A 26,915-nucleotide genomic window follows, 5' to 3' on the forward strand; every position below is an offset into this window, starting at 1 on the left:
ACGACATAAAAGGATGTCTCGACCTTCTCTCCTAATTCGGGAACATTCCTAGGTGGGTCATCTGAACAGAAAATGGATTTTTTTCAGGATGCCTTAAATTATGAAAGAGGATGCAGAGAAGGCAAGGTACTATAACGTTCCTCGAGGGTGGCTCTGCTGTGAACCCTGCAATTTGTAGGTGCGCGCTCTCCAAGTGTTACATAATTTTTTGGGGGTTACGACTGGTTGCGAAACGTAATATCTTACGCATATTGCGTTAGACCCGTCACCGTTTTATGCTGTGAGTTTCTCCGACTTTCTCGTCGACACCTCCAGAATCTCCCTTGCTAGTGTTCCTCAGGAGTACCGACTGAAAAAGTAATCTTGTATCTATGCATGCGAGATAGATGAATTTTCTGAAGACAGGGATCTTGTGAACCAATTGTCCTTAAACATACTCAAGTAAAACTTACGCTGGTCTGGTCTGCTGGAACATGGACGGCGTTCACCCAATATGGGCTTCCCTTCTCTTTCTTCTGGATGATGTAGCCGGTGATGGGAGAACCTCCGTCGAACTTCGGTGGCTTCCACTGCAAGTCAACGTGGTCCTTATCCCAGTCTGTGACAGCTGGCTTTCCAGGAGCATCGGGTTCATCTGAAACATATTAATAAAGGTTGTATTAAAAGGTGGAATTTTTTCATGTAGTCGAAAATATAGTAAGTTAATACGGAGATTACTCGTGTTTGATAACAGGCAAGTGGCTGCGCACTTTTTGTATCGTAGCTGTCAGCTTTCATTCGGGAGATGGTGTGTTCAAACCCCGCTGCCCGCAGCCCTGAACATAGTTTCCGTGGTTTCCCATTTTCACACCATTCAAATGCTGGGGTTGTACCTTAATCAGTAGCGCGGACGCTTCGTTCCTACTCCTAGCCATTCCCTATCCGATCGTCGCCAAACGGTCTGTCTTTGTCAGTGCGTCGTAAAGCAGATAAAAAATCGTCTTTGCTCCCACGAACAATACAGTTTTGCAATTCATAATGGTATCATGAGCTATTAGCTTTTACTGAAATGTTTTTACGTAGTTACAGGCTTCACCTAGAGGACAGCACAGAATTAGGTTATGTCACTATGTTTTGCACTTCAGAGGTTCTGTCATCTGTTACAATTAGCATAGCCTGAAGACTAGCAAAGGATTACTTTAGGGGGAGTAGTTTAGTGTCAGCTTTAGTGAAAGGCACCTTTCGGTATAATCTGTGATTACTGATATAACTAACTAACTAACTAACCAACTAACTAACTAAAACGTAAATAAATAAACAAATAAATAAATAAATAAATAAATAAATAAATAAATAAATAAATAAATAAATAAATAAATAAATAAATAAATAAATAAATAAATCCATCTTACCGAATTCATTCTTGGCTATGATGCTCTTATCAGCTTCAAGAGCATCCGACTCCCCGATGCTGTTTACGGCCTTCACCCTGAACAAGTATTCTTTACGATGAATGAGGCGTGTGACTTCATGAGTAAGTGAAGTGGACATGCCGGCATCGGCCCATGTTCCTCTGGAGATGTCCATTTTCTCGATGATGTAATGGAGGATAGGACTTCCGCCATCATCCAGCGGAGGCTTCCATGTCAAGCGTGCGCTCTCCTTGGTCACGTTGCTGATGACCAAAGGACCTTCTGGTGGTGCGGGTCGGTCTGGAACACCATACAATTGAACGTAACGTAAGTGTAATGAAGTGGGAAATACAAGTTATTTTTATATAATGCCATTTATTAGTGCATTTAAAGGTATTTTATTAATCAGTAATGTTATTTAATCCTGATTGCTTAGTGTACACAGCCAGTATAACCAGTTTGTATTCTGCTTCCTTAAAATTGTTATGTGTACTCTACGCTTACATTTTAAAGATAAGTTAATGATTTATTTTGAATAAATATTCTTTCCGGAGTATAGTATGTTTGATTAGAAATCTCAGCAACATAGGATGATATACATTACGCACAAACTTTCATTCCTTCAATTAACCTCAGTTTTTCAGCTGAAACTTCAGAGTTACAAATTTATTAATTATTTTTGCCTTCTTGATATGACATTGATATTGTATTTAACATCTATTAGCAGGATACCGCCGGAATTACCTCACCAGAATTTACAGAATCAATAAAAGCTAAAACAAGCAAATAATTTGGTTCTTTATACTGCTTCGAAGAAATTAGTCTAAACTGACGTCCATATTCAGTAGGAACCGTGCGTACCTTTCCCTTATAGGCTACCATACTTTTCATATTGTGAAATGCGATGCACTGTTAGGCTTCTAGTCTGTATAAAGACATTTTAAATTTTGTAACATGCTGCTGTCTAGATAGAGTAAACGAAATGATGAGGATGATGAGTTAGAACCATCCAGTAAAGACGACAACTCTGTACATCAAGAAGCGCTAGGTAGGGTGGCTTCGATTCACATACATTTCAAGAGCGCCAGTGGACTACCAAAGCTGTGAAGTACTACAATTTTGGAATTTAGGTCGTGCATAAGCTCAACAATACACGGTACAACATAAAGCATATCACAAACAACTTAAAAGAGACCTGTTACTTTGTCTAGATCACAGTATTTTGTGTGAAGTAGTAACCATTTTATTGTTATATCTTCATTCATTCATGAAGCAGTGCATTAAACGCGCACTTAATAAGCGAATCATTGCCACTCTTTCCACTGCCTATTGTGATCGTGATGCGACTTAGCACACGTGGAGCTTGGCAGAGTTTTATGTCCAGATGCCCTTTCTGACGCCATTATTATGTGTAGGGATGTACTCACTATTGCGAGTTCCTATGGGGGTTGATAGTGTGGCGTGTTGTGTGTGAATGAGGAGGTGTATATTAAGACGAACACACATACTCAATTCCCGAGCAAGAGAAATTAACAAGACGCTGTTAACAATTCCTAACCCGGCCAGAATCAAACATGGGGCCGTCTGTACCGAATCGAGGGCCACAGCCGGACGTAGTTGATAAGTGAATACTGTTATGCCTGAGTAGTATTCGAAAATAAACTGTTCAATAGTGTTTAGCATTTTAGTCCACAACGTTACTTAGTAGGCCTACGTAGCTTTTTCCCAGTCCTGTTTTTTATTGTACTTTCTTTTTCACAGGAATTCGATTAGAGCTAAATGTTGTTTATATGAATAGATACTTTTCAAACAGAGTGCAGTATATGACCACATACATTTTTTTTAAAAAAAGCTATTTATTCGGGGCGTCGACCTAAGAAGATCTTTTGCTCCTACCACATACGTTAATATAGAGGTGCAATGAAGCTTGCACTGTAACGATAAATCCCTTAGAAATCTTCATGAAGCATTCTCTTCTCCACTTCAAATTCGATTGCAGTATCATGAATGTGCTGGCATCTTGTAAGTCATACAGATAGTTATTACTTCGTGGTAATATCATTATCTTTGACGTTATATGCATTGTTAATTGGGTAATATAAGTTCAAAGTTTTAATTGTAAACATGTGTTTACCTACCGAGAACGGTGACGTTGGCTGAAGCAGAGCATTGACCGTACTCATTCTCCAGCGTAAGAGTGTATTTTCCAGTGTCAGAGCGAAGAGAGAACAGAATCTCGAACACAGTTTGGTTCTGAGTCGTGTGGATATCTGCTCGAACTCCTGGCTCCACTTTCTTTCCGTTGACGGTCCACTTGGCTGTTGGCTTAGGAGCTGCTTCTATCGGAATGGTGTAGTTGATCTTTTCTCCGGCGCGCACGATAAGATCTTGTAGCAAGGACTTGTCAAATACTGGTGCTTCTGTAAGTGAACAGTTAAGATGGTATTAATTTGCTTGTGTGAAGAGGATCAATATTAACAAGAAAGCATGTACTGTATACTCACGGAATCTTGGCTTGGCGATCACAGACACAGAAGGTTCACTAGGCTCGCCTGGGCCTCCCTTGTTGACTGCTATCACTCGGAACTCATACTCTTCTCCCTCTGTCAAGTTGGGAGCGGTTCCCTTGGTCTGATTGCCGGGAACTTCCGCAGCTTTCTCCCAAGGCCTGTAAAACCAAGACAGCATAAGATCGTACGGTTGGAAACAATTGAATCGGTAGATGATACAAAGTGACGTAATTTGTTTTTGCCATTTTCACTTTGTACGGGATATACTGTGATTTGTAGTGGTACAGAATTTCATTGACTCAACAATTAGGAATTCTTGGCAAGATTCAAAAACATGCCGTGTATGTAGAGCACATATCACCTTTAAGCAATGTATGAACGATTTTGGTTTTGCGATCAGCTGATGTTGGCCCTCACTGATCAAGTAACCATCACAAACCGTACTTCGAGTATTTCCCTATTCGTGAGCATTCATTTTTTCCCTGAAATGGGGACTTTGGCCAAATAAAACAACTTGTTGGGAGAGCTGACTTCATATACACGGTTGAACAGTATCGAGAACTAATGCTAAAATCATCAACTTCTGACAAGTTCGCTATACTAGGTGGGGAACATATTCCAAGAAGTGGAAACATATCTTTTCCAATTAATAAATTGACAAAATATGAAGGAAAAAATGACAGGAAGGTATTTTATTGATGGATATGAACAGCATACATTCACGCTCCGTAAGTCGAGTGCTCAAGTAATCAATCTTGCAACTGAACATGCATAAGATGGAAAATTCCAATTGATGAGAGCAAATGTATGATACGAAGAAGGTAATGCTCCTGATGGATGTGAACTTTATAGTAAACTTTTGCAGTGGCCTGTAACATCAGAAGGGAGAGTGAAAATGAGTGATGTAGAAGAAGACAGTAAAAAGTAGTAAGCAAGTCATGAAAATCAGAAACATAATTGTGCTGTGTTTTAATATATGGTACACAATTCAATTGATAAATTGTACTTAATTATCAATTGTGACACGAAAGATATCTAGCCAGTCCCAGGAAATATGGGGTAAGTGTTCTTGGAGTTATTTTATACTTGCGTACCGAACCAATTCCGCGCACGTTTTGAAGCTGCAACACCATTACACAATCTCACAGACGAGACCTTCGTCATAGGACGCAGAGCTTGGACGCAAACACAGACGAGACGTTCGTCGTAGGACTCAGAGCTTGGACGGAAACACAGACGAGACCTTCGTCGTAGGACGCAGAGCTTGGACGCAAACTACTATTTGACATCTCTTATTCTAAAAGGCTGTTATATACTATGTGACTCAATTTTCAACCCTCATTCCCTGAAAGTGTCTGTGTTATACAATATCCTGGATGAACTGAGTGGATTATGCTGTTTATGTCAAGATGTACAATAAATGTGCTTACCTTCGTTTATATACAAGGTGTTGAATAGCAATATTCTATATCTTCTGTTTCACTAAACGACATTCATTTCAAATGCTTGGAGAGCAAAGAGAGGCCAGTACTTACCCAAATCTTGTCCTCTTCTCGATGATGTAACCAGTAATTGGTGAGCCACCATCTTTCTTCGGAGCTGTCCATTCCAAGTCCACGTGATCCTTATCCCAGTCTGGAATAAAGATAATTCAATCAATAGTTGAGAAGAGCCTGCAGATCAGGAATGTTAATATATGTCGATGGTTTCTCTAATGTCTGCTCGTTGACCCTCCAGCTCATACAAAATGTTCTTTTTGTTCTTAAGAAGTATATCTCCACGGTTGGGACTACATATTCATCACTGCCTACTTGTCAACTCTGAGACGTCGTAGTTTGTAGTGTGTATCTGTATCAGGGCACGAAATTTCCGGTCGCCACGTTAGCACTGACGACAAGTCATTTGAAACAGGTGACCATGTTTTAATATTTATAAACTATTGTCTGTTCACGAATGATGACAGTGGACGGCAGTGATTTCTTATTGGTTTTTGTTTCCCATGCTGTATTCCGGTATTAGAAATCTAGTTTTTGTTTCGGGTAATTAGAAATGATTTAATCTTTTGTTAACAGTACATTTCGTGAATTTGTATTTTTGTTATACTTTGCTTTATGTCGCACCGACACAGATAAGTCTTATGGCGACGATGTGATCGAAGAGGGCTAGAAGTTGGAAGGAAGCGGTCGTGGCCTTATTCATTTCCCATGGTTTCCCATTTTCACACCAGGCAAATGCTGGGGCCGTACCTCAATTATTAAGGCCACGACCGCTTCCTTCCCACTTCTAGCCCTTTTCGATCACATCGTCGCCAAAAACCTATCTGTGTCGGTGCGAAATAAAGCAAATTTTAAAAAATGGAGAAAAAGCAAAGTAATCTGCTCTCTTACATGAAAGGGCTAATGAAGATGTTAGTGATGACTGGAATGCATCCCACGTGCAAACAAAAGCGTTTCCGAATCAAAGTAAGAGTGAGTCGGCCTATGAGCCTTGAAGTCTGTTCGTCTTCCTATTCTGTGAAAGGAAAATTGGAAGACGTCAAATCAGATTTTCCTCTTAAAAGGAAATTCAACAAAGGTTATGGCGTATTAAGAGGCTGAGTGTTTATTAGGAGGAGTGATATTTTATATTATTAAATATATTTGTGAGGAATAAACTTAGCGTTGACCGATGTGGTTAGAGTGGCTACTGCTTTCTGAATTCCCCTTTTTTTTCTGTATTACTCGAGGAATCCTTTGTTATCGTATCACCTGAAGACATAATTAGCCCGTGTAATGGCTGGGAGAGTTAATTCTGTCTAGTAATTGGTCGTTCGTTGGTACCTATTCTAGTATGTATTTTCTAATCATTGGCTCTAGAACGTGGAGAACTAAGCGGGGTCCCACTGAAACATTCCTCGGAAAGAAAATCGTAAACTGTAGAAACCAATAGCGATAGTCGAATCCATTTACGTTTGAAGTTCGCTGGTGGGCTGAGCTAATCTGATCAGATTATTTCTACAAGTACTTATCTCAAGGTATAAGGTCAACATAAGTATTCTCATATTTATAGTCCAAGAAATAGGTCTACATGGTTGTTTGTTGAGTAGCTTACCGACTGGTTTGGGTGTTCCGGGCTTGTCTGGTTTGCTGAATGGATCCTTGGCAGTGATGTTTTGTTGGCCAGTCAGTGGCAGAGATTCACCCTGCTTGTTGACTGCACGGACGCGGAAATTATAGTCATGTCCTTCAATCAGATGTTCAACTCTGAAAACAAATATTACCACAAATTTACAAGATAACAGTCAGGAGTAAAGCCAACCATTTTGTTTTCTAACATTCACATCAAAATATCTTGGAATTTATTGAAGTATGTTTTAAAGTTATTCTGCTATAAGTGTTGAATGAGTGGCAGTTCGAGCTTTATTCAGTCTAATGACTAAATTATTATGTAAAGTTTCTGTAGTGTATGGTATGGTCGGGAATGAAGTATACCGAACGTTGCTAACGTCGAGACGTGACGGGTATGCGATGGGACCGTAGTGTTATAAAAAAGAGAGATCATACTGCTCGGAGGTACACAAGGGGTACAGGCAGTGTCGGCTCGTGTACAAGAGCACAAGTGCACTTGAACACCTAGAATCTGGAACTGGGACCAATGCTACCCTTTAGTTACTCGATATTAAACTTATTAATTAGAATTCTGATCTGCGACATTTTAAATTTGCCGGGTTCTACGCTTCACACTTCCAGCAATGCTTGAATGTGCACATCGGTCTTGTGCTATCGCTGTGGCAAGTTTCGCGCATGCGCGAGTAATGGTGACATCATGCCTTATGGAGCTGCACACTTCCAATGTGCTCTTTCTTCCGAACTCCAGTAACCAAACCTTACTGGATGGTGCTGCTATTTCTATGGATTTTGTACCACCTCATAATTCTTTGAAAAGCAATAAGTTTTGTTTTGGGCTTCAGTATCCCGCAATACCATACTCTTTAGTACCCCGTGGTCTTTCAGCTGGTGAAGACTAGCTTGAGTTACTGTGATTACCGTCTACGAAAAAGTACAGAATAATCGTGTCTGTCAATTGAGTTCTCATATAGATTTATTTATTTTGATAAGGCAAGATAACCATGAACTCAATAGATTCAATATTAAAAAAATGATACCTTTACATGCAGCGCAGTTAGGCGAGTGACAAGCATTGAATTAATACGTTATTATTACTGTTAAATTTTGTGAACACCAGTTTTCTGTTTGACGAGCCGCCACTAGAAGACCTCACATTACCTGTGCTGTGCCGTGTACGTAGACCGTACCGGCACATTCACATTAGCCGTGACGTACCGTTCCAAGCTGGGAAATCTATCCTCCATAGCGGTTCAAGCTGTTTCCGCGAAAACCCATCATGCGGTTTTCAACAAACAATTGAATAAAAGGGTCATTCTGAACGAAGAGGAGAAGAAGATAAAAACTGAATCCCACCGACTGTTTTGGTGCAAAAAATATTTAAAATACGGGAAGACGAAGGAGAAATTTCACACATTTTTAATAGAGAACGAGGAAATGAAATTTCATCAATATTTTCACATGTCCCATTACGATTTTATGCGTCTTTTGGGATATTTTGAAGAAGATGTTAGGTAGTATAATTCTACATACTTTCGAACTAACTTCACCGGGCTGGGTGGCGCAGAGGTGGCTGGGTGGCTGAGGTTGTGGTGGTACCGAGTCGTTACTGTCCTAGATCGCGCAGAAAGCGGTGATCTGATCAACGGACATTGAGCCATGAGTAGCATGCCATGGAATATCTAGTCCTAGTGGGAACACTTCCATTTAAGATATGTAGTGTGGATCACAGCTTCTCAGCACGATTCGGCACGTGCAATGTGGACCGGCCTTAATTGCAGAGCGTTATTTTCGTTCATCGCATGAAACTCTCCCCACAATGTGGAGCGTATCAGACAAATTGGATCGTTGATTTGTCAATGAAACTATAGTCCTGGATGTAGATACTTATTCACAGATACTGTGATGGGCACACGGATATGTTATATGTAGACGATGATGTGTATTAAGACGAATACAAACTCCCAACCTACGAGCTACCAAAATTAACCAGACGCGGAGAAAATCTCCGGCCACGTCAGGTATCGAACCCAGGGCCATGCGAACTGGAGGCTACTATGCTGGCCACTCAGTCAAAGGGCTGAGTAATTGAAAATTCGGACAAATTTCATATGAAGGAATTCATCACACCACTTAGCCACTTATAGTACTTAGTCTAGTTCTGCATGGAATAAAAACTGAATTCCCGGGTTCCGAACTCTCCTGCCGATGACCCTGATGAGATAAATAGCTACATTAAAATGAACCTTGAATACATTTATTAATTCACGATAGAAACTGGCCGGACCCTGAGTCAATATAGTGGCCGTCGTTTCAGAAAGCCCGGGTTCTATTTCCGGCCGCGTTGTGGACTTAAATCTTAAAAGGCTAATTCCCTTGACTTATGGACTGGGTGTCTGTGCTGTCCCAAACACACCTTTAACTCATTCACCACGCACAGCATTATCCTCCACCACGACAACACGCAGTTTCCCCTAAATGGAAAATGCGCCTTTCTGCGGAGGGTCTGCCTTACTAGGACTGCACCAGGCTAGCAATAGCCGCACAAGGTTATTACACTATAGAGACTTACCTCATTGAAGTACCAGAACATTCTCCGACTGGTACCCAGCGCATGTTCTCTGTGTCCAACTTCTCCACCGCATAATGTGTGATTTCAGAACCGCCGTCGTCTTTGGGTGGTCTCCAGTGGAGAGTGCATGACGACTTGGTGATGTTGTCAGGCTTGAGTGGGCCCTCAGGTGGTAGTGGAACATCTGAAATATAACACGAACAACTCCCAATATAAATACGTCTAATAACCTAAAAACAAGTTGAGGCACTTAACACTAGGGACGGGAATCGAGGGAGCATATCTCGAGAAAGACGAGAAATTCTTGATGTCTTGCCGACGAGACACGACTCATGAGACTCTCGAGAGGAGTAAGAGCGCTTCTGGCGTTACTCAGTATCCTGGCAGCGATAACACGCTGTGAAGCAGGGCCTCTCAGGGTGCATGCACTGTGCACGGTGCAAAAGACGACTTCGCTTGGTTGACTAGAGTGCAGACCCCCACTCCTCGATTTGGAGCAATAGCGCTAACTCTCTCTTTCCTCACGCCTGTCTCGCTCGCTCCCCCTGTCTCCCTCTCCCCCACTTGCGCCGTAGCGCTCCAAATCCGGGCTGAGTTGAGCCGAGTATAGCCGAGTAGAGCCGAGCATAGCCGAGTAGCCCAGAGACGAAGCGTTGATCCGAGCCATACCGAGCGGCACCGAGCGGCACCGATGCACAGTGCACGGAGCTCTTGCGCCTCGCTCTGTACGCGTGAGATTTTGGGCGTTTGAGAGGCCCTGCTGTAAAGTCTCGGTCAACCGGACGAGTCAGGAGGTGGCCTGTTCTTCCATTCACAGGGAATAGCGTACACGTAGGTACTGTATGTACAAGAGGGAAGAAAGGTGTTGGGAGGTCTGGATTACTCCAGTGGTGAATAGCAGAATCTGTCATTTCACTTGGCCTAAGCCTTCGATTAGTGGTTGATGGAAAAGATCTGCACCTTTCTGCTGCTTATTCGTTGAATGTAAGATATTTGGCGCACACTGAAGGCTACCAAAAACAAAAGTAATGAGCCTAGATGTGTTTACGGAGATCCCAGAAAGTAAAGTGCAATGAAATAGTTGTTTGCAGTGTATTACTTTCGAATGCAAGAATGCTGCATCGGGAACGATTCGACATTATAAGAGCCACTGAAACATTTCAAGTCAGTCAAGAATCGGCAAGAAGCTCTTCTACTTTACCTGCTGTATTTGTAACTTGGACTACGTTCTGTTCTTAGTTCCTTTCAAGCAAGTAAGTAGTCATAATTTTACAGTTAAATACAAAGTTTTCACTCAAAGAAGGGACAGCATAATTAAACATTTTGAGCCCTGCGCTTCAAGACAGCAACGTTTACAACACTTTGTCACACGTAGAGAGCAGAGCAATATTCACTTTGACACGAGAGGGGTTGCGAGTTCTCGAGATTTTGGCTATCGACCTCGAGAATCTGGAGCGAGAGAATTTCCCATCCCTGCTTTACAGCGTGGCACAAATTTCTAATGAAAAAGTATTTACTTAATTCAGCGATTTGCCGAATCTTTTAAATGCTCTATTTAATAATTCAGTGGAAGTTAACGTCTAAGTTATATCAAAATGAAATTAGTGACCTAATTCGCTCATAATGTTTAATATTATTTTAATGAGTACCGTCAGCTTTGAATTCGCTGCGTTCTACACATACACACCGGTTTATACTAAACAATAACTGTACTAAACATTATAATTGATTTTATGATCATTGTTAAATAGGATCCGTCTCTACAACCGAATATTTCTTAATAAAAGCTAATATTTCAAAATAAGGACAGCATAAATTTAAGGTCATATCATGTGTATTCTGAAAATCAGATGGGACTTAGAATAAATAAATAAATGAATAAATAAATAAATAAATAAATAAATAAATAAATAAATAAATAAATAAATAAATAAATAAATAAATAAATAAATAAATAAAAAGGAATCACCCAATAAGTAAATAAAAATATATTGTAAAGTCAAGGAAGTACGTACCAAGAACTGTAACGTTGACTTTAGCAGTGTCCACACCGTTGATGTTCTTGGCGGTAAGGGTGTAAGCACCACTGTCACTCCTCTTGGCATCCACAACACGCAGCTTGGTGTTGTAGTCCTCATTAACCACCTTGACACGATCGGTGTTCAACACTGGGTTGCCCTTCAAGCTCCATTCCTTAGATGGAGGCGGTTCACCAATTACTGGAACGTCGAACTCAAAGTTCTGGCCTGCTCTGATCTTGATATCCAGCAAGGCATTGCGGTCAATGTGAGGTGCCACTGAAAGTAATATAAAAATTTACTTGTCGTGCCTTTTTTGGGTGTTATATAGCTACGAAAACAAGTCATTATCATCGCGTGGATCTTTAGTGTGACCATTTGAAGCACATGGTTGTCTGATACATATACGTACTATGTACATAGAGCTCTTGCAAAGCATTGACAAGTCATGTGATGTGCCTTAAACGGTCTCACTGCATATCAAGCACACGTCAGAAAAATGACTTGTTCTCTAGTTTGTTTTATACTTTAATATCAGCACATGAGGCGTTCACAGTCATAGTTTTATATTTTGATATAGCTGGTATTAATGTTACTGGAAACTGTTGTATTCACTGCCATAGTAAACGATATCATTAGTTAGTTTGCCCTCTCAGAGTTGACATAATTGTAAAGAACAAGTGAAGGAAGTTGTTTCCTTTATAGCCATGCTGAACCAAGCCTATATTATGGTAGTGGTGTATTACAACATTTCATCAGTTAAAGAATGAATGAAAATGAATGATGACTTTGATATTCTAGTGAAGAATAGGTTCCTCATTCATCATTTGAATTCTTGGATAAATTTTTTTGCTAGGGGCTTTACGTCGCACCGACACAGACAGGTCTTATGGCGACGATGTGATAGGAAAGGCCTAGGAGTTGGAAGGAAGCGGCCGTGGACTTAATAAGGTACAGCCCCAGCATTTGCCTGGTGTCAAAATGGGAAACCACGGAAAACCATCTTCATGGCTGCCGACAGTGGGATTCGAACCCACTATCTCCCGCATGCCTTGGATAAATTTAACGACAGTAAGTGATGTTTTAATTATTTAATTGATTTGTAAAATGTGAATATAAAAGAGTAAGAAATTATTAGTTTTCACTGTATATTGTCATGTTATTGTATTACATTAGCGGAATTAATTATCTGTTCAAATCTTTTGGTTTTTATGTCTTTAAATATTGTTAGATGGGCTTGGTACACTACGGTTCTGAACCCCTCACATATAACTATTTTGTCATCGTAGAATGTGGAGCTAACCAGTATTATGGTGTTACTCTCGACGAATGTCAGCGGGTATCATGTAATTCACTGAAGGATGCGCGTTTTCCAGTGAAGTGTCTCATTGGCACATAATTTAGAAACTGCCTTGTCAATATGTGCAGCTGAGCGGTGGATTGATTCATGAATTTCAGTTAATTATACCAGGTACACTAGATTGAGAGAAGCTGTCTTTGTAGTGTTAATAACACTCTTATTCCTCCGGAGAAAATTATGGTAAAAGAAATAGTGTATTTCCAAAACTCTCAACTGTTCAAGGTTTGAAAATTATTGATGATGTGAAGAAAAGACTGTAGCTGCAGCCGTGATATGGTACATGTTATGTATCCAATAAAATCAGGAATAAATGTTTAGTCTGGAACTACTTACGGTTCTTAGGTCTAGCCGTGTGAACCTTGGAAGCATCGCTGGGTTCTCCTGGTCCTGCCTTGTTGACTGCTCGGATACGGAACTGGTACTGATTTCCTTCAGTGAGATCTGGTACCTTGCCAGTGGTGACGTCACCGACAACTTCGGCGCACTTCTCCCAATTGGGGCTAGAACACAACAAGAAATTTCACATAAAATGCCATGTAGATATTTAACTTTACTGCGATCATATGGTGTAAAAATGTGAACGTCTGAGTTGTATGGAAGATGCTAGGGATGGTAGGACAATGATTGCTATTCCTAGTCATGAAAAGAAACTTCATATCGAGAGACTAAATGACACTTAAAGCGTACAGGACGTATAACCTCTACCCTATAGTATCATTTCCTTTAACTACGATTTCATGCTCTTTATAACCGGAATGAAAGAACACATTAAATACTTGGACATTATTCATAATAATCTGTGATGGAAATGAAGGTAGTAAGTCAGCGGCCTATCCTAAACTATTCCTCGAGTGAGTGTGGAGAAACCACATTAATGATAGTCGACGAAATTTGCCATGGTCCGAGATCGTCACCCCCTTCCTTTGTCTTTGGCTTCGAAATTCCATGTTTTGTTATGAGGGAACGTGTATCGAGTTCTAAGTCTCCTTTACGCTAAAGATACTTCAATACCCTTAGATCACTAGTCTTTCGAAAAAGGTACTTTTATCAATTCCAAAGGCACGCTGCACTTCTACAAGCATCTATTCGTTTGTTCGTCTATGTTTCACAAACTACGCTCTTTAACCAGGACACAGATGGAAAGTCATCAGGATGAGAAATGGCGGAGGAATGTTTACAGAAGGCAAGGGAGGGAAAACGGAGGTTGCATCATGGGAATGTAACAACATTTGATATGGTATAACTCAACACATTTTTTTCCATGTTGATAACTCTACTAACAGTTCGATTCTTACTTGTATTTATCTTTCTTCTCAATAATGTAGCCAGTTATGGGAGATCCGCCGTCACTCTCTGGTCGTGTCCATTGCAGTTCAACGAAGTCCTTGTCATAGTCTTTAATTTCCGGTGTGCCAGGCTTGGTGGGTTCATCTATAACCAAAATGTACGAGTTGAAAACTACAGTCAGTGCGTGCATCTAATTAACTGCATACAAGGAATACATTTGAAGGGTACTCACCAAATGGATTCTTGGCTTCAATTGCTTGCGATGTCTGAAGTGGGTCTGACTTTCCTTGTTTATTCACGGCACGAACTCTGAACTTGTACTTGTGACCAGGTGTAAGACCTTCCACATCTAGCGATGTCTGTGGTCCGGTCGTTTCTCCAGCAGGGACCCAGCGACCTATAAACAAAAATGCTCATGCTTGTTACATATTTTCTATAGGAAGACCAGTCAGATGTTACGGTAAAATATTATGTGTTACAATGTATAGTGGTGGGTATCCACAAGTCGTATCAATTGCATTTGGAAAGATGCCATGAATGTAATAAGAATAAAATACTCCTTTCCTCTAGTTCCGGACCGCTAAAAACTGAGGAGAGGGTGTTTGTTTATTGTAATGCAAAATGTTCTGAGGTATACCTTTTAAATAATCCGTATTACAATTAGTTTGTCTATTACTACTACACATTAGATATTATAGTTAGATCTAAGAAGAGTTTCATACCCATTTTACATTATGAGTTGTTTTAACCCTTAAATGCACAGCATTGGATATGTGCAAAGGAGAATATACTTGTTTGTGCATTTACCTCTGCCTTGCAGGCGAACGCGCTAGGGCTCACTAGTATATTCAAAATGAATAATCTCTCATTTTATGATTTTTCTTGCTAATCAGCTGGAGTGAAGTGCGAACGTTAAAAAGTTAAACAAATAAAATGTTGTTTACCTCAGAGAATTTGTGAGCCAGGACATCCCTAAGATTGAAGTGTGGTAGTAGCTACAGTAATCGTACACCTTTACATATACCGTTACGTAAAACATTCAAAACTTTTAACATTTTGACAGATCCAAATAAATAAAAAATTATTAATTTCGACAAATACATTTAAAAATATTTTTCTGATGATAATGTATTATTTTTTGAATGAAACACCATAATATTTAGAAGAAATAATAAATTGCGCATTTAAGAGTTATGTCCTATATATTAAGCAGTGTTATATATTGTAGGACAAACATATATCTTACCCTACATTTTTAACAAGAGTTCTTATGTTATGTTGGAAGGACGTAGCTTCGAATCTCCATCAGGAAGTCGTAAAATTTAAGAAACGAGATTTCCACTTCCGGAGGTGCATATGGCCCTGAGGTTCACTCAGCCTACACCAAAAATGAGTACCAGGTTAATTCCTGGGGGCAAAGGCGACCGGGCGTAGAGCTAACCACTCTACCCCATCACGTGTCGAGGTTAACACTGGGGAAGCCTTTACCTTCCACTCCTTCAAGGGCCTTCATGGCCTGTACGGAGGTGACTTTGCTTTGCTTTACTTATTTTATGTTCGTTTATTTCATGGTGCGATCCACTGTTTGCTTAATACTTGACAACTGTGTGGAATTCTTTCTATGTTTCTATTTTAACCATAGATTCATTGTCAAGGTATATAATTACAAGTGATTTTGTCTCCATACAGACTGTTAACACACGTGTCTCTCTCATTGTTTTTCCAAACAACAATAAAGGATTCTCGTCAATCTTTCTTTCTTTGACCTCTATTCTTGTATGTACTCTTCATTTATTTTCACAGATTTCTAATACTGTTGTTTTGGTCTTACATTATGACAGGACCATCTGTTTCTCAGAGTCTGTTACTCTTGCATTTACCTTCTTACACATTATTTCTTATACATTCTGAGTATTTTTTATTTCAGAAGTCTCCCATTCTCATTATATCTAGCATCATTTTCTCCTTGTTTACCCGGAAAACATCGTGCAGATATTTCATCGGAAGTTGGTACACTAAATTTAATGCTCGTCTCCCGTCCGTGACAGTGAGAACGGAAGGACTGATAATATTGTTTTAGAACACCTGGAAATGTAACCATGGACGCAATTATATTTACCGCTGCCAACTCAGGAACATTGTCTCTGTATCTAGGAAAATATAAAACTTTGCTTTCTGCCTTGAACTTCGCGCATACGTATTTCGCGATTAGATTAACTGAGTATCACGTGCACTACATAAACATTGGGGATCCAGTAGCTAAACCAGGAGACAACTAGACAGACTATCTGAGGTGGAAATGATTCGCAGTTTAAACTCTCTCACACACCAAAATAAGTACCTATTTTTTCACGTACATTACAGCACAGCCAGTCTGACAGTGAAGGATTCATCGATCAACGGCACATCTTGTCCTATGTGCATGGATGAAAGTGATTCTTTGAAACTGGTGACTTGAAATAGTTTTTAGTTGTACCAGGGGATGGTACGAATAGACCAAACTGGAAATTTCGTTTTAGAGAAGCGTAGATTTAGAACGATGAACCGTGTAGATACTGAAATACTCGTATCTAACATGTATACTTCTCTCATCTAGTCTGCTTCTGTTACAATGCCATTAGACTGTCCTACCGTATGAACACAACATCGTTTAGCTGGTTGATTAGATACATCAACATTATTATCCGTAAATTCCGTTATAAGGATAATATAAGTTGCTATCTTCAGGTGGAAGTATCTCTTGTAATGAGGTAGTATCCGTGTCCGCACTCATAACTCCCATATGTTGTTTGTGCTGCTGCAGCTGTTGTTGCTGTTGAGAATATCATGATAATTGTTGCTGACCATAACTGTTCTTACTGGTTGGATTTGTGGTGTTCCAGTCGAAATAATATGGTTCCTTTAGTCTAACTAGCGTAGTGAGTCTTTCAAATAACGTGTCTCTAGTGCTAACTTCGTGGACTGCCCCGTATCCAGTATGTCAGCCGTATGTTAATTGTCCACGATTCTCATCGCTAAAGTATAAACTATGTCTGTTTAACTGACTAAACGTTTATGTCAGTAGGTACTTTCACTGCCGCAATGACAAGTCTCGCTCATTATCTATAGTTTCTCTGCGATCAACTATCATTGTTACTAGAGGAAATGTCCTTAGATGGGCGTGTAACCATGTGCTATCAGTAGGACGGAGCCCCACTGCTCACAGTTTCAGCAGTTGTTCATAACCATCTGAATGCTACACACCCCGGTCGATGGATAGAAAGGGGAGGACATTTCTCCTCTTCACCAGATCACCACCTGGATGCTACACACCCCGGTGGATGGATAGAAAGGGGAGGTACCTTTCACCTCTTCACCAGGTCACCACCTGAATGCTACACATCCCGGTGGATGGATAGAAAGGGTAGGACCTTTCACCTCTTCATCAGATCAGCACATGAATGCTACACACCTCGGTGGATGTATTTTATTTTTAGGTACAGTGATTGGCAATGGGAATTTAGGGTAGAGCTCCAGGTGATCTTACCTGTAGCTTCATCCATCTTCTCCACCACGTATTTCTCAACAGGTTGACCACCATCGTCTGCTGGTGGGTTCCAGTTCAGTTTGCAGCCTTCTGCATGTACTCCAGAAACTTTGAGGGGACCGCCAGGTGGGCTAGGTTTATCTGAAACACACATAATCATTATTAGTTAAGAGGTCTCAAGTCATGGACACCTTATGTACCTGTCTTAGTCCGAGTAGGCAATGAAACTGAAAATTCGAGTAACCTCTCTTCATTATGAGCTACTTGGTGCAGTCACAGACTTCAATTACGAGTCACAGATGCAACACTCGTTGCGTTCAATGGAAATTATTAGCAAACTATTGTGTATAAAATTGTCCAAAATGGAAAAGCAACGTCATTGTGTACTTAATGCATTAACTATGACAAGTACATAATATTCACAAACAAATAAGTAGGCATACACATTCGTCAAACCTAATATTTAAAGTCATCTGCTCCAAAGTTCAGAGAGAAATTCTTTGCCGTGCTTCTCGACTTTTATATGATATTATAGATATATTTGAAGGTGGAAGTCGCTGAAAATTTTAAAAGAAAATCCTATCTACTTCAACTGTCTTCGATCTCGCCTATAACAGTTAACGTAATATGCGGATAACTTTAGCAAGAAACAGGGACATTTCCTTTTGTACGTTGGATAAGTAACTTTAGAATGCTCTGTATTTTAGAGGAGCCGAAAAAATAAAAAAGTGCATAAGGCAGATTCCATTAATTATATATTTCACTGCTTTGTAGCTTTCTCATAAGAGCGAAATATTTACGACTAAAGCACACAAAGATGCGTACGCTTTTACTTTACAGATGCTTAGCACTTACCTAAGACTGTCACTTCTACTTCTGCGACATCTTTTCCATTAATATTCTCTGCAATTATGGTGTATTTTCCTGATTCGGCACGCGTTGCCATCCTTACGTTCAGCTTTGTGTTGTACTCAGCGTGTTGAACCTTCACACGTTCAGAAGATTTGATATCCTTTCCACGCAACTGCCATTTGGTGGTTGGAGGAGGTTCACCAGAAACTTTAACATCGAAGCCGAAGTTCTGGCCTGCTTTTATTCTCACTTCAATCAAATTAGTGCGATCAATCTTGGGAGCCATGTTTCTGGCCTTGGCAATGATTGTTGGAGTTTCATTGCTTGGTTCACCTGGACCTGCAGCATTCACAGCCTTCACTCGGAATTCGTACGGCTGTCCTTCAATTAGGTCTGGAACTGTAGCCGTTGTCTGGTAAGCCGGAACCTCCAACGCCTTTTCCCACTGACCATATTTATCTTTCTTCTCAACAATGTAACCTGTTATAGGTGAACCGCCATCGTCGATAGGCGGCGTCCATTTCAGGTCAACATGGTCCTTATCCCAGTCAGTAGCCTGGAGATTACCTGGCTTTCCTGGTTCATCTGAAAAACAGAAGTAGTGAAGTTTAGTAAAACTTACATGATTGTTCATTTAGTACCATAATCAATAGGATTTTTTGAAGGAATTGATCATCGGCTTTGTGAATAAGGGGGGTATCCTTTTTATTTATAAAATTAGAATAATTTATTCAGTTCAGTAGCAATACTCGATATTTATGATATCATGATACCACCATTAACATGTAGGAATGTTCATTCGCAATAGACAAGCTCGGACAACTATTCTATGTGTGAAATTGGGTGAGTGAAATTGTCAATCCAGAAAGTAAATTCAGTGCTGCAGTAATGATGCGCATTCATTGGTGTTCCTTTATCCATTGACAAGCCACGGACAATCGTCCAGCCCACTGTCTCAGAAAAATAATCTGTTAACTGTTTATTGAGTATAAGGAACTAAACTGGCCGGCATTCATTATCAACTTGCAAGGGAACTGTATGGGTTAGACATGACATATTGTGATGAAACTTGGTAGGACGATTAATTAATGTTTTATAAATGTAATGCCAATAATCATTTTGCCATAAAATCAACGATAGTGTTATAATCAACTGCTGAAAAATAGCCGGGTGGTTGGGAGCAGTTAGCTGAAGAGAAAATTACTTAATCGTTAGTCTCTGTAGAAATATAAGGTTACATGAAATACTTCATACCGAAATGGGGTGTTGACAACACGAAGAGAATTTGAGGTTGTTTGTGACTGTGGGAGGGACAAAGGCTAGGAGTGGAAAGGAAGTGGTCGTAGCGTTAACTAAGGCACATTCCAAGCATTTGTCTGGTGAAATAATGGGAAACCATGGACAACAATTTAAGCGCTGTAAGGATAGTTATACTTGTTGTTGTACTTTCCATATTAATATTTATTTTCGGTTACGACGAAGCCTGTAGTTTTGGCATAGGCTATCCCTTGGAATTCAGATTGGCAGAAGTATAAGGTGCCTAAGTTCACCGTATAAACTGAAGAGAAATGACATGGTAAATAAATAATAAAATGTTAAAAATAAATGCTCACCAAATGGATTCTTGGCTATTATGGTTTGATCTGCAACCAAAGGCTCAGATTCACCCTCGGCATTTACAGCTGCCACTCGGAATTTGTACTCCTTTCCAGGTGTTAATCCGGTTACCTCCATGCCTGTAATTAAAGATAGTTTATGGAAGAAAACGAAATCAGTTATTTTAAATCCAAATATATGCTTTAGGACCTTCTGAAAGTCCTGTATTAGATTGGGTATGAAGATACTTGAAACTATACTGGCATATGCAGTGCTATTCACTTACTTGGTTCATTTGAACGACCGCAAGGAACCCAAAGACCTGTCTCTGGATCCTGCTTCTCAACTTGATAGTATTCAATAGGAGTACCTCCGTCATCCTTTGGTCTCTTCCACTTGAGTTTGCATCCCTCCTTATGAACATCGGATATCTGAAACATCATAATGATTGAAATTAATATACTACCAGATGTTCAGGTCGATGACCTAGCTGGCAGGCCCTCAAATAATAAATAGATATTCAACATGTATAATCATTAGCACATGGCAGTCACGATATCTCTGCCTAAAACAAATCTGTCCTTAGAGTACTGACTTGTTACCAATCTTTCCAGAAGTCAGTGCTTTTTTCTGAGCACCCGTGAAGAGGGTAGGTTCTGTTTCATTCCTATCTGGCGGTGCTCAGTTCTACTATAATCTTTCCCAGTTATGGTCGGTTGTGTTGTAATATTTCCTAATGATGATCAGTTTTGCTTTACATACATATTGCACCCATTATGCAGAAAGGGCACAATAAATACATACATACATACATACATACATACATACATACATACATACATACATACATACATACATACATACATACATACATACATACATACATACATACATACATACATACATACATACATACATACATACATACATACATACATACATACATACATACATACACACATACATTCATACATACATACATACATACATACATACATACATACATACATACATACATACATACATACATTCATTATGGGCTCAATGGCTAAATGGTTTGCATGCTGGCCTTTGGTCAAAGGGGTCCTGAGTTCGATTACCGGTAGGGTCGGGGATGTTAACATTAATTAATTGATTCCGATGACTCAGGGGGCGGGTGTATGTGTTGTCGTGAGCATTGGAAGTAATCCTAGGTAGGGACCCGTCCTCACGGACGCGCAGGTTCCCCATACGCGTCAACACGAAAAACCTGCATTAGGCCTCTCTTATTTTAAAATAATTACAACCTGAATCAAACCACTGTCATCTTAGTCTCCCTCTACTTCTCTTACCATCCATGTCACAGTTCATAATCCTCCTAGTTTACTTCGTCATTTGCCTCATATGACCCCACCACCGAAGCCGGTTAATGCGTACACATTCATTAATCGAGTTCATTCCTATGAAAACAGACCATGGAAAGATAGTTTCGTCCGATAGGTGGCTACTTTTTTACAGAACACTGTTGATCGCAACTGCGAGCTTCGATGCACCTTCATTCAACCTCACCGAGCTCGATAGCTGCAGTCGCTTAAGTGCGGCCAGTATCCAGTAATCGGGAGATAGGGGGTTCGAGTCCCACTGTCGGCAGCCCTGAAGATGGTTTTCCGTGGTTTCCCATTTTCACACCAGGCAAATGCCGGAGCTGTACCTTAATTAAGGCCATGGCCGCTTCCTTCCAATTGCTAGGCCTTTCCTATCCCATCGTCGCCATAAGACATATCTGTGTCGGTGCGACGTAAAGCAAATAACAAGAAAAAAAAAAGGATTCAACCTCAATTTCGTATAGATTCCTGGGAGAATACAAATCTTAAATACTCGATAATAATTTAATATTATTATTTTTACGTCTCACTAACTACGTTTGACGGTTTTTGGAGACGCCAGGGTGCCTAAATTTTCTCCTGAAGGAGTAATTTAACGTGCCAGTAAATCTACCGACACGAGGCTGACGTATTTGAGCACCTTCAAATACCACCTGACCGAGCCAGGGTCGAACCTGCCAAGTTGGGGTCAGAAGACCAGCGTCTCAACTCTCTGAGTTACCTAGCTCGGCTGAATACTTGAAATTATCTACCCGTTTCAGCTTTGTATTCTCAATATGACATTCACTTCTCTCAGGTTTCTTACGAAGATATTAGACTGCAGGCTTTCAGCACAATCTGCCATTAAGAACAAGTCGTTGGCATAGGCCAAACTGCTTAAAACATTTCCACCTAACCCTCCCTGCCACTTTACACCCTTCGGTAGATGATCCATGTAAACTATGAACAACAAAGGTGAAAGATTACAGTCGTATCTGATCCCTGTAAGTACCCTGAACCAAGAACTCATTCTACCATCAATTCTCGCTGTAGCCCAATTGTCAACAAAAATTCCTTTGATTACTTGAATAATATGCCCTTAATCCCATGGTCCTCCAGTATGGAGAACATTTTTTCTCTTGGTACTCTGTCATATGCCTTCTCTAGATCTATGAAGCATAACTGTCTATTCATCTTGTAGCATTTTTCATTTACCTGGCGCATACTGAAAACCTGATCCTGACAACTTCTCTGTGTTCTGAACTCTGGTTTTCATCCAAGTTACTTTCAAACACTGATCGCATCCTCTCTTCCAAAATGGCAGCAAACACCTTGCCTGGTACGCCGATCAATGAAATACCTCAATAGTGATTGCAGACCTTCCTGTTACCTTGTTTATATATAGGTGCAGTCATTCTTTTCGTCCAATCAGACGCTACGTTATTATCATTCCAATACTAACCTTATTCCTCCACGAAGCCATGTCAAAGCTGATTTCCCACTATATTTCACCATTTCGGATCTAATTTCATCTATTCCTGCTGTTTTATGACAATGGAGTTTATTTTCTATCCTTTCCACTTGCTCGAGCGTAATTTCACAAACATCATTGTCCCCACGTGTTCGGCTGATTCCCTGGGATCTATTATGTGTTCACCTGATTTACCAAAAAACTTATCATTTCCTTCTCCCTCCCTTTCTAAGCTTCTTTATCACTGTCCACAAAGGTCGTTACCGATATCTCCTCATGACTTCTTATTAGATTCAACAATTAGTTGTTTCGCTCTTTTTATTTCATCTGTGTACAATTCCCTGTCTGTATCAGTTCTTGTCTTGAGCCGTTTCTGATACCTTCCTTTTACGTTTACAAGCTGCTCTCACTTCACCACCAAGATATTCACTTTTCCAATTTTTACACAGAGTTATTCCTAGGCATTCCCTTGTTGTTTCTACTACAGCATCCCTGTATGCCCCCCATTCACCTTCTATATCCTGAACCTGCTTACAGTATATCGTTTGGGACTTTTCACTAATCACATCCATGTATTTCTGTCTTATTTCCTCGTCCTGGAGATTTTTTACACTTATTCATCTGCAGACAGATTTTACTTTACCTATCCTAGGGCCAGAGATACTTAGTTCACTACAGATCATATAGTGGTCTATGTCATCAAAAATATTCCCTGAATACCCGCACATTCCTAACAGATTTCCTGAATTCAGAGTCGGTTATGATATGGTTTATTATAGATATGGTGCTCCGACCCTCCCATGTGTAGAGATGAATTAACTTATGCTTGTAGAATGTACGGTATTCGTGTACTAGTGTAGAAGTCCAGTAAACGTTTTCACTTCCTATTAGCTTCCTTATCTTCTCCATATTTACACATCACCTTCCCGTATCCTTCAGTTATATTTTCAACTCTCGAACTGAAATCGCCGATTAGCGCTATTCTATCCGTGCTGTTGACCCTTACTATGATGTCACTCAGTGTTTCCTGAAACTTCGCAACTTTCTCCTTATGTGCACCCTCACGTGGTGAATATACTGAGAGAATTCTCGTCCTAATGCCTCCAACTGCCAAATCTTCCCACAACGTTCTCTCATTTACGAGCCCAACAGAAACTATAGTGCGTGCAATAGTATTCTTGACAAACAGTTCTACCCACACTCTACCTTTGTTAACACCCGTCAAGAACACTGTATAATATCCTGTCTCTTTTTCGTTATCTCCTCTTACCCGAATATCATTAACTCCTAACAGATCCAGACACATCCTCTTTGCTGACTCAGCCAGTTCTAATTTCTTTCGTAAGCCCCATTAATATTGATAGCTCCCCATCGAATTCCACTTCGTACGCCATGTTGTTTTCAAGGAGCCCCTCGCCTTTCAAATAGAAATGGGACTCCGTCGCTCCCATCGGTCTAAGGTCTAAGGCTTGCTTAAAATGTTCTGTGCTTGGTATATTCTGTGAAGCAGTATGCTACCCTACTTACACATAGTCCCAGCGAGGATTGTGTAGTCCTAGCCACCTGAGTACAAGGAGGGCCATGACTCAGAATATGTGTGAGATGCCCACTCCTAGTTGATAGTCAACAGTATCCCTACTCTCAGGACCACTTACTTGGCCACTCAGCGTTGCTCGTGCTTCGTGAGCTACGACGTGACTACAGTAACCCAGTCCTAGTCCTTCGTAGATATAATAATAATAATAATAATAATAATAATAATAATAATAATAATAATAATAATAATAATAATAATAATAATAATAATAATAATAATTGTACCGGGGGTAAACCTTTTCCGTCCCGTTGAACTGCGTGCCTTCTAGAATGCCATCTGTGCTGTGAATCCTAAACTATGTATCACACGATATTTGGACCTTTAATTTTTAGATGTCTCTACTATAGGCGTATGTGCCACTCTGGCGGGATTACGGACAATTAACCTTTAAGAGAATTTTCAGTTTTCAATGTTTGCAAACCTTAAGTGTTTGTAGATTGTTTTTTGTATGTGCTAAGGTTATTAGCACTTCTACGGCTTCCTTCTTAGTTATTAACCAATTAGGAATGTTGTGTATATTTCTCTAGCCAATTAAAATTGGGGGTGTATACAGGCATTCTGTCTAGCTCAAGAGAGTTCTTGAACTTTCCCCTCTGAGTTGCTATAAAAACTGGGAGCTTTAGGGTCGTATTGTCATTTTCGTCGCTGCAGTCTAGTATGTGTATACGACGTATTTGGTAGGCAGAGACAGCCTTGCCGTCGTCGGAAGGCCCAACAACTCAAGGTAATGGCAGACACCTCTTAATATGTGAGAGCTCCGAGCAGATAACTTGAGGGGAATGTTCCAAACTTCTTTTATTCATGTACAATCCTAAAGTCTCTGTTTAAATGTAAATTTTCTGCAAGTCGGAGGACTTTATTCCAACTCCTGCGGGGAAACTTGTAATTTAGGGAACAAATCACCCTCTGTTAATTCCCACTCAACTTTGATATGGGGGTGACTAAGATTTTCTAAGCCTCTAAATTCTTCACTCTACTTTGGTACTTAACATTTCGCATTTAGTCACCCCTCTGTAGTATAGGCTTAGCCTCTGCAAATTCAGCCCATAATACTATGTAGGATTTTAAAGCGTCTTTCAAAAGGAGTGTAAGTGTTTCACTTCCTGGCCTTTTGTCCATGGCCGATCGTATTCCACCCTTTCCTTTTACATTAAGCCGTTTTAGAATGGGCACTCATTGCCATCATTTACAGACGAGTGTATAACAGAGTGTCGAGCAGAAAGGACAGTAAACGTGTTATCTCAAATTTGTCAAGTATGATTGTGTAAGAAACTGGTGCCTCTAAGAGACTGGATTGTATTAACGTTTGAAGCTCAAACTACTATACAATGGAAGTGAGTGGAGGAAATATGCTCTTGTAAAATAGTGTACCTTCAGAGCTATTTTGCTCGTCCCTTGTAAATTTACTCTGTTGTTACTGATTTTTGATTTTAAGTCATTGTTATTGTGGGATATGACGAGCTCATCTTATAGTATTGTTGTTCATCCAGATTTTCTAACTAGCAAATTTTAAAATAAAGAAAAGAAAAGGAATATAATTTGGAAATTTAGGGTTTTAACTCATCCTCTGATCATTTCACTGCCCACCCTTTCATCCCAGCACCTTCTTACACCTCTGCGTTCCACGAAACCCCCGGAATAATAATAATAATAATAATAATAATAATAATAATAATAATAATAATAATAATAATAATAATAATAATAATGGAGTGTGGCCTGGTGCAGGTCTTTCAAGTTGACGCCATATATGTGACTTGTGCGTTCTGTGGGGATGGGGCCCTACCTAAGATGAATTCTAAAGTTGAAGACGACTCAGATACCCAATTATCGAACCAGGAGTATTAACCAGTGAAAGTTAAAATATGAGACCCGAACGGAAATTGAATGTGGGACACCTTTTTTTTTGCTAGGGGCTTTACGTCGCACCGACACAGATAGGTCTTATGGCGACGATGGGATAGGAAAGGCGTAGGAGTTGGAAGGAAGCGGCCGTGGCCTTAATTAAGGTACAGCCCCAGCATTTGCCTGGTGTTAAAATGGGAAACCACGGAAAACCATCTTCAGGGCTGCCGATAGTGGGATTCGAACCTACTATCTCCCGGATGCAAGCTCACAGCCGCGCCCCTCTACGCGCACGGCCAACTCGCCCGGTATGTAGGACACCTTAGACCAAAGTCCAGTAGCCTAAACATTGAGCCATACTTCCTGTATATTGTCAGTTCTGTTTTAGTCCCTGCTAGTAAGATATTGGCGTGGTGCAGGGCTACGGATTTGAAGGCGTATAG

General features: G+C 40.2%; 1 protein-coding gene across 26 annotated transcripts in view; it reads right to left on the minus strand.

The window, feature by feature from the left end:
• The window catches only part of bt (projectin protein bent), a 520,921-nt gene that overhangs the window by 144,561 nt on the left and 349,445 nt on the right, over positions 1-26,915 (minus strand). For all 26 annotated transcript variants that reach the window (XM_067141199.2, XM_067141225.2, XM_067141218.2 and 23 more), the window contains 15 exons: positions 20,503-20,647; positions 20,234-20,356; positions 18,624-19,205; positions 17,769-17,909; positions 14,475-14,639; positions 14,251-14,386; positions 13,289-13,455; positions 11,593-11,874; positions 9,578-9,761; positions 6,992-7,143; positions 5,437-5,536; positions 3,896-4,059; positions 3,530-3,811; positions 1,392-1,691; positions 453-634 (listed from right to left, as the gene is read on the minus strand). In XM_067141199.2, coding sequence (XP_066997300.2) covers positions 453-634; positions 1,392-1,691; positions 3,530-3,811; positions 3,896-4,059; positions 5,437-5,536; positions 6,992-7,143; positions 9,578-9,761; positions 11,593-11,874; positions 13,289-13,455; positions 14,251-14,386; positions 14,475-14,639; positions 17,769-17,909; positions 18,624-19,205; positions 20,234-20,356; positions 20,503-20,647 — 3,105 coding nt within the window. The remainder of the gene's footprint in view (positions 1-452; positions 635-1,391; positions 1,692-3,529; positions 3,812-3,895; positions 4,060-5,436; positions 5,537-6,991; positions 7,144-9,577; positions 9,762-11,592; positions 11,875-13,288; positions 13,456-14,250; positions 14,387-14,474; positions 14,640-17,768; positions 17,910-18,623; positions 19,206-20,233; positions 20,357-20,502; positions 20,648-26,915) is intronic.

The sequence above is a fragment of the Anabrus simplex genome, chromosome 2, assembly GCF_040414725.1.
Source record: "Anabrus simplex isolate iqAnaSimp1 chromosome 2, ASM4041472v1, whole genome shotgun sequence".
NCBI lineage: Eukaryota > Metazoa > Arthropoda > Insecta > Orthoptera > Tettigoniidae > Anabrus > Anabrus simplex.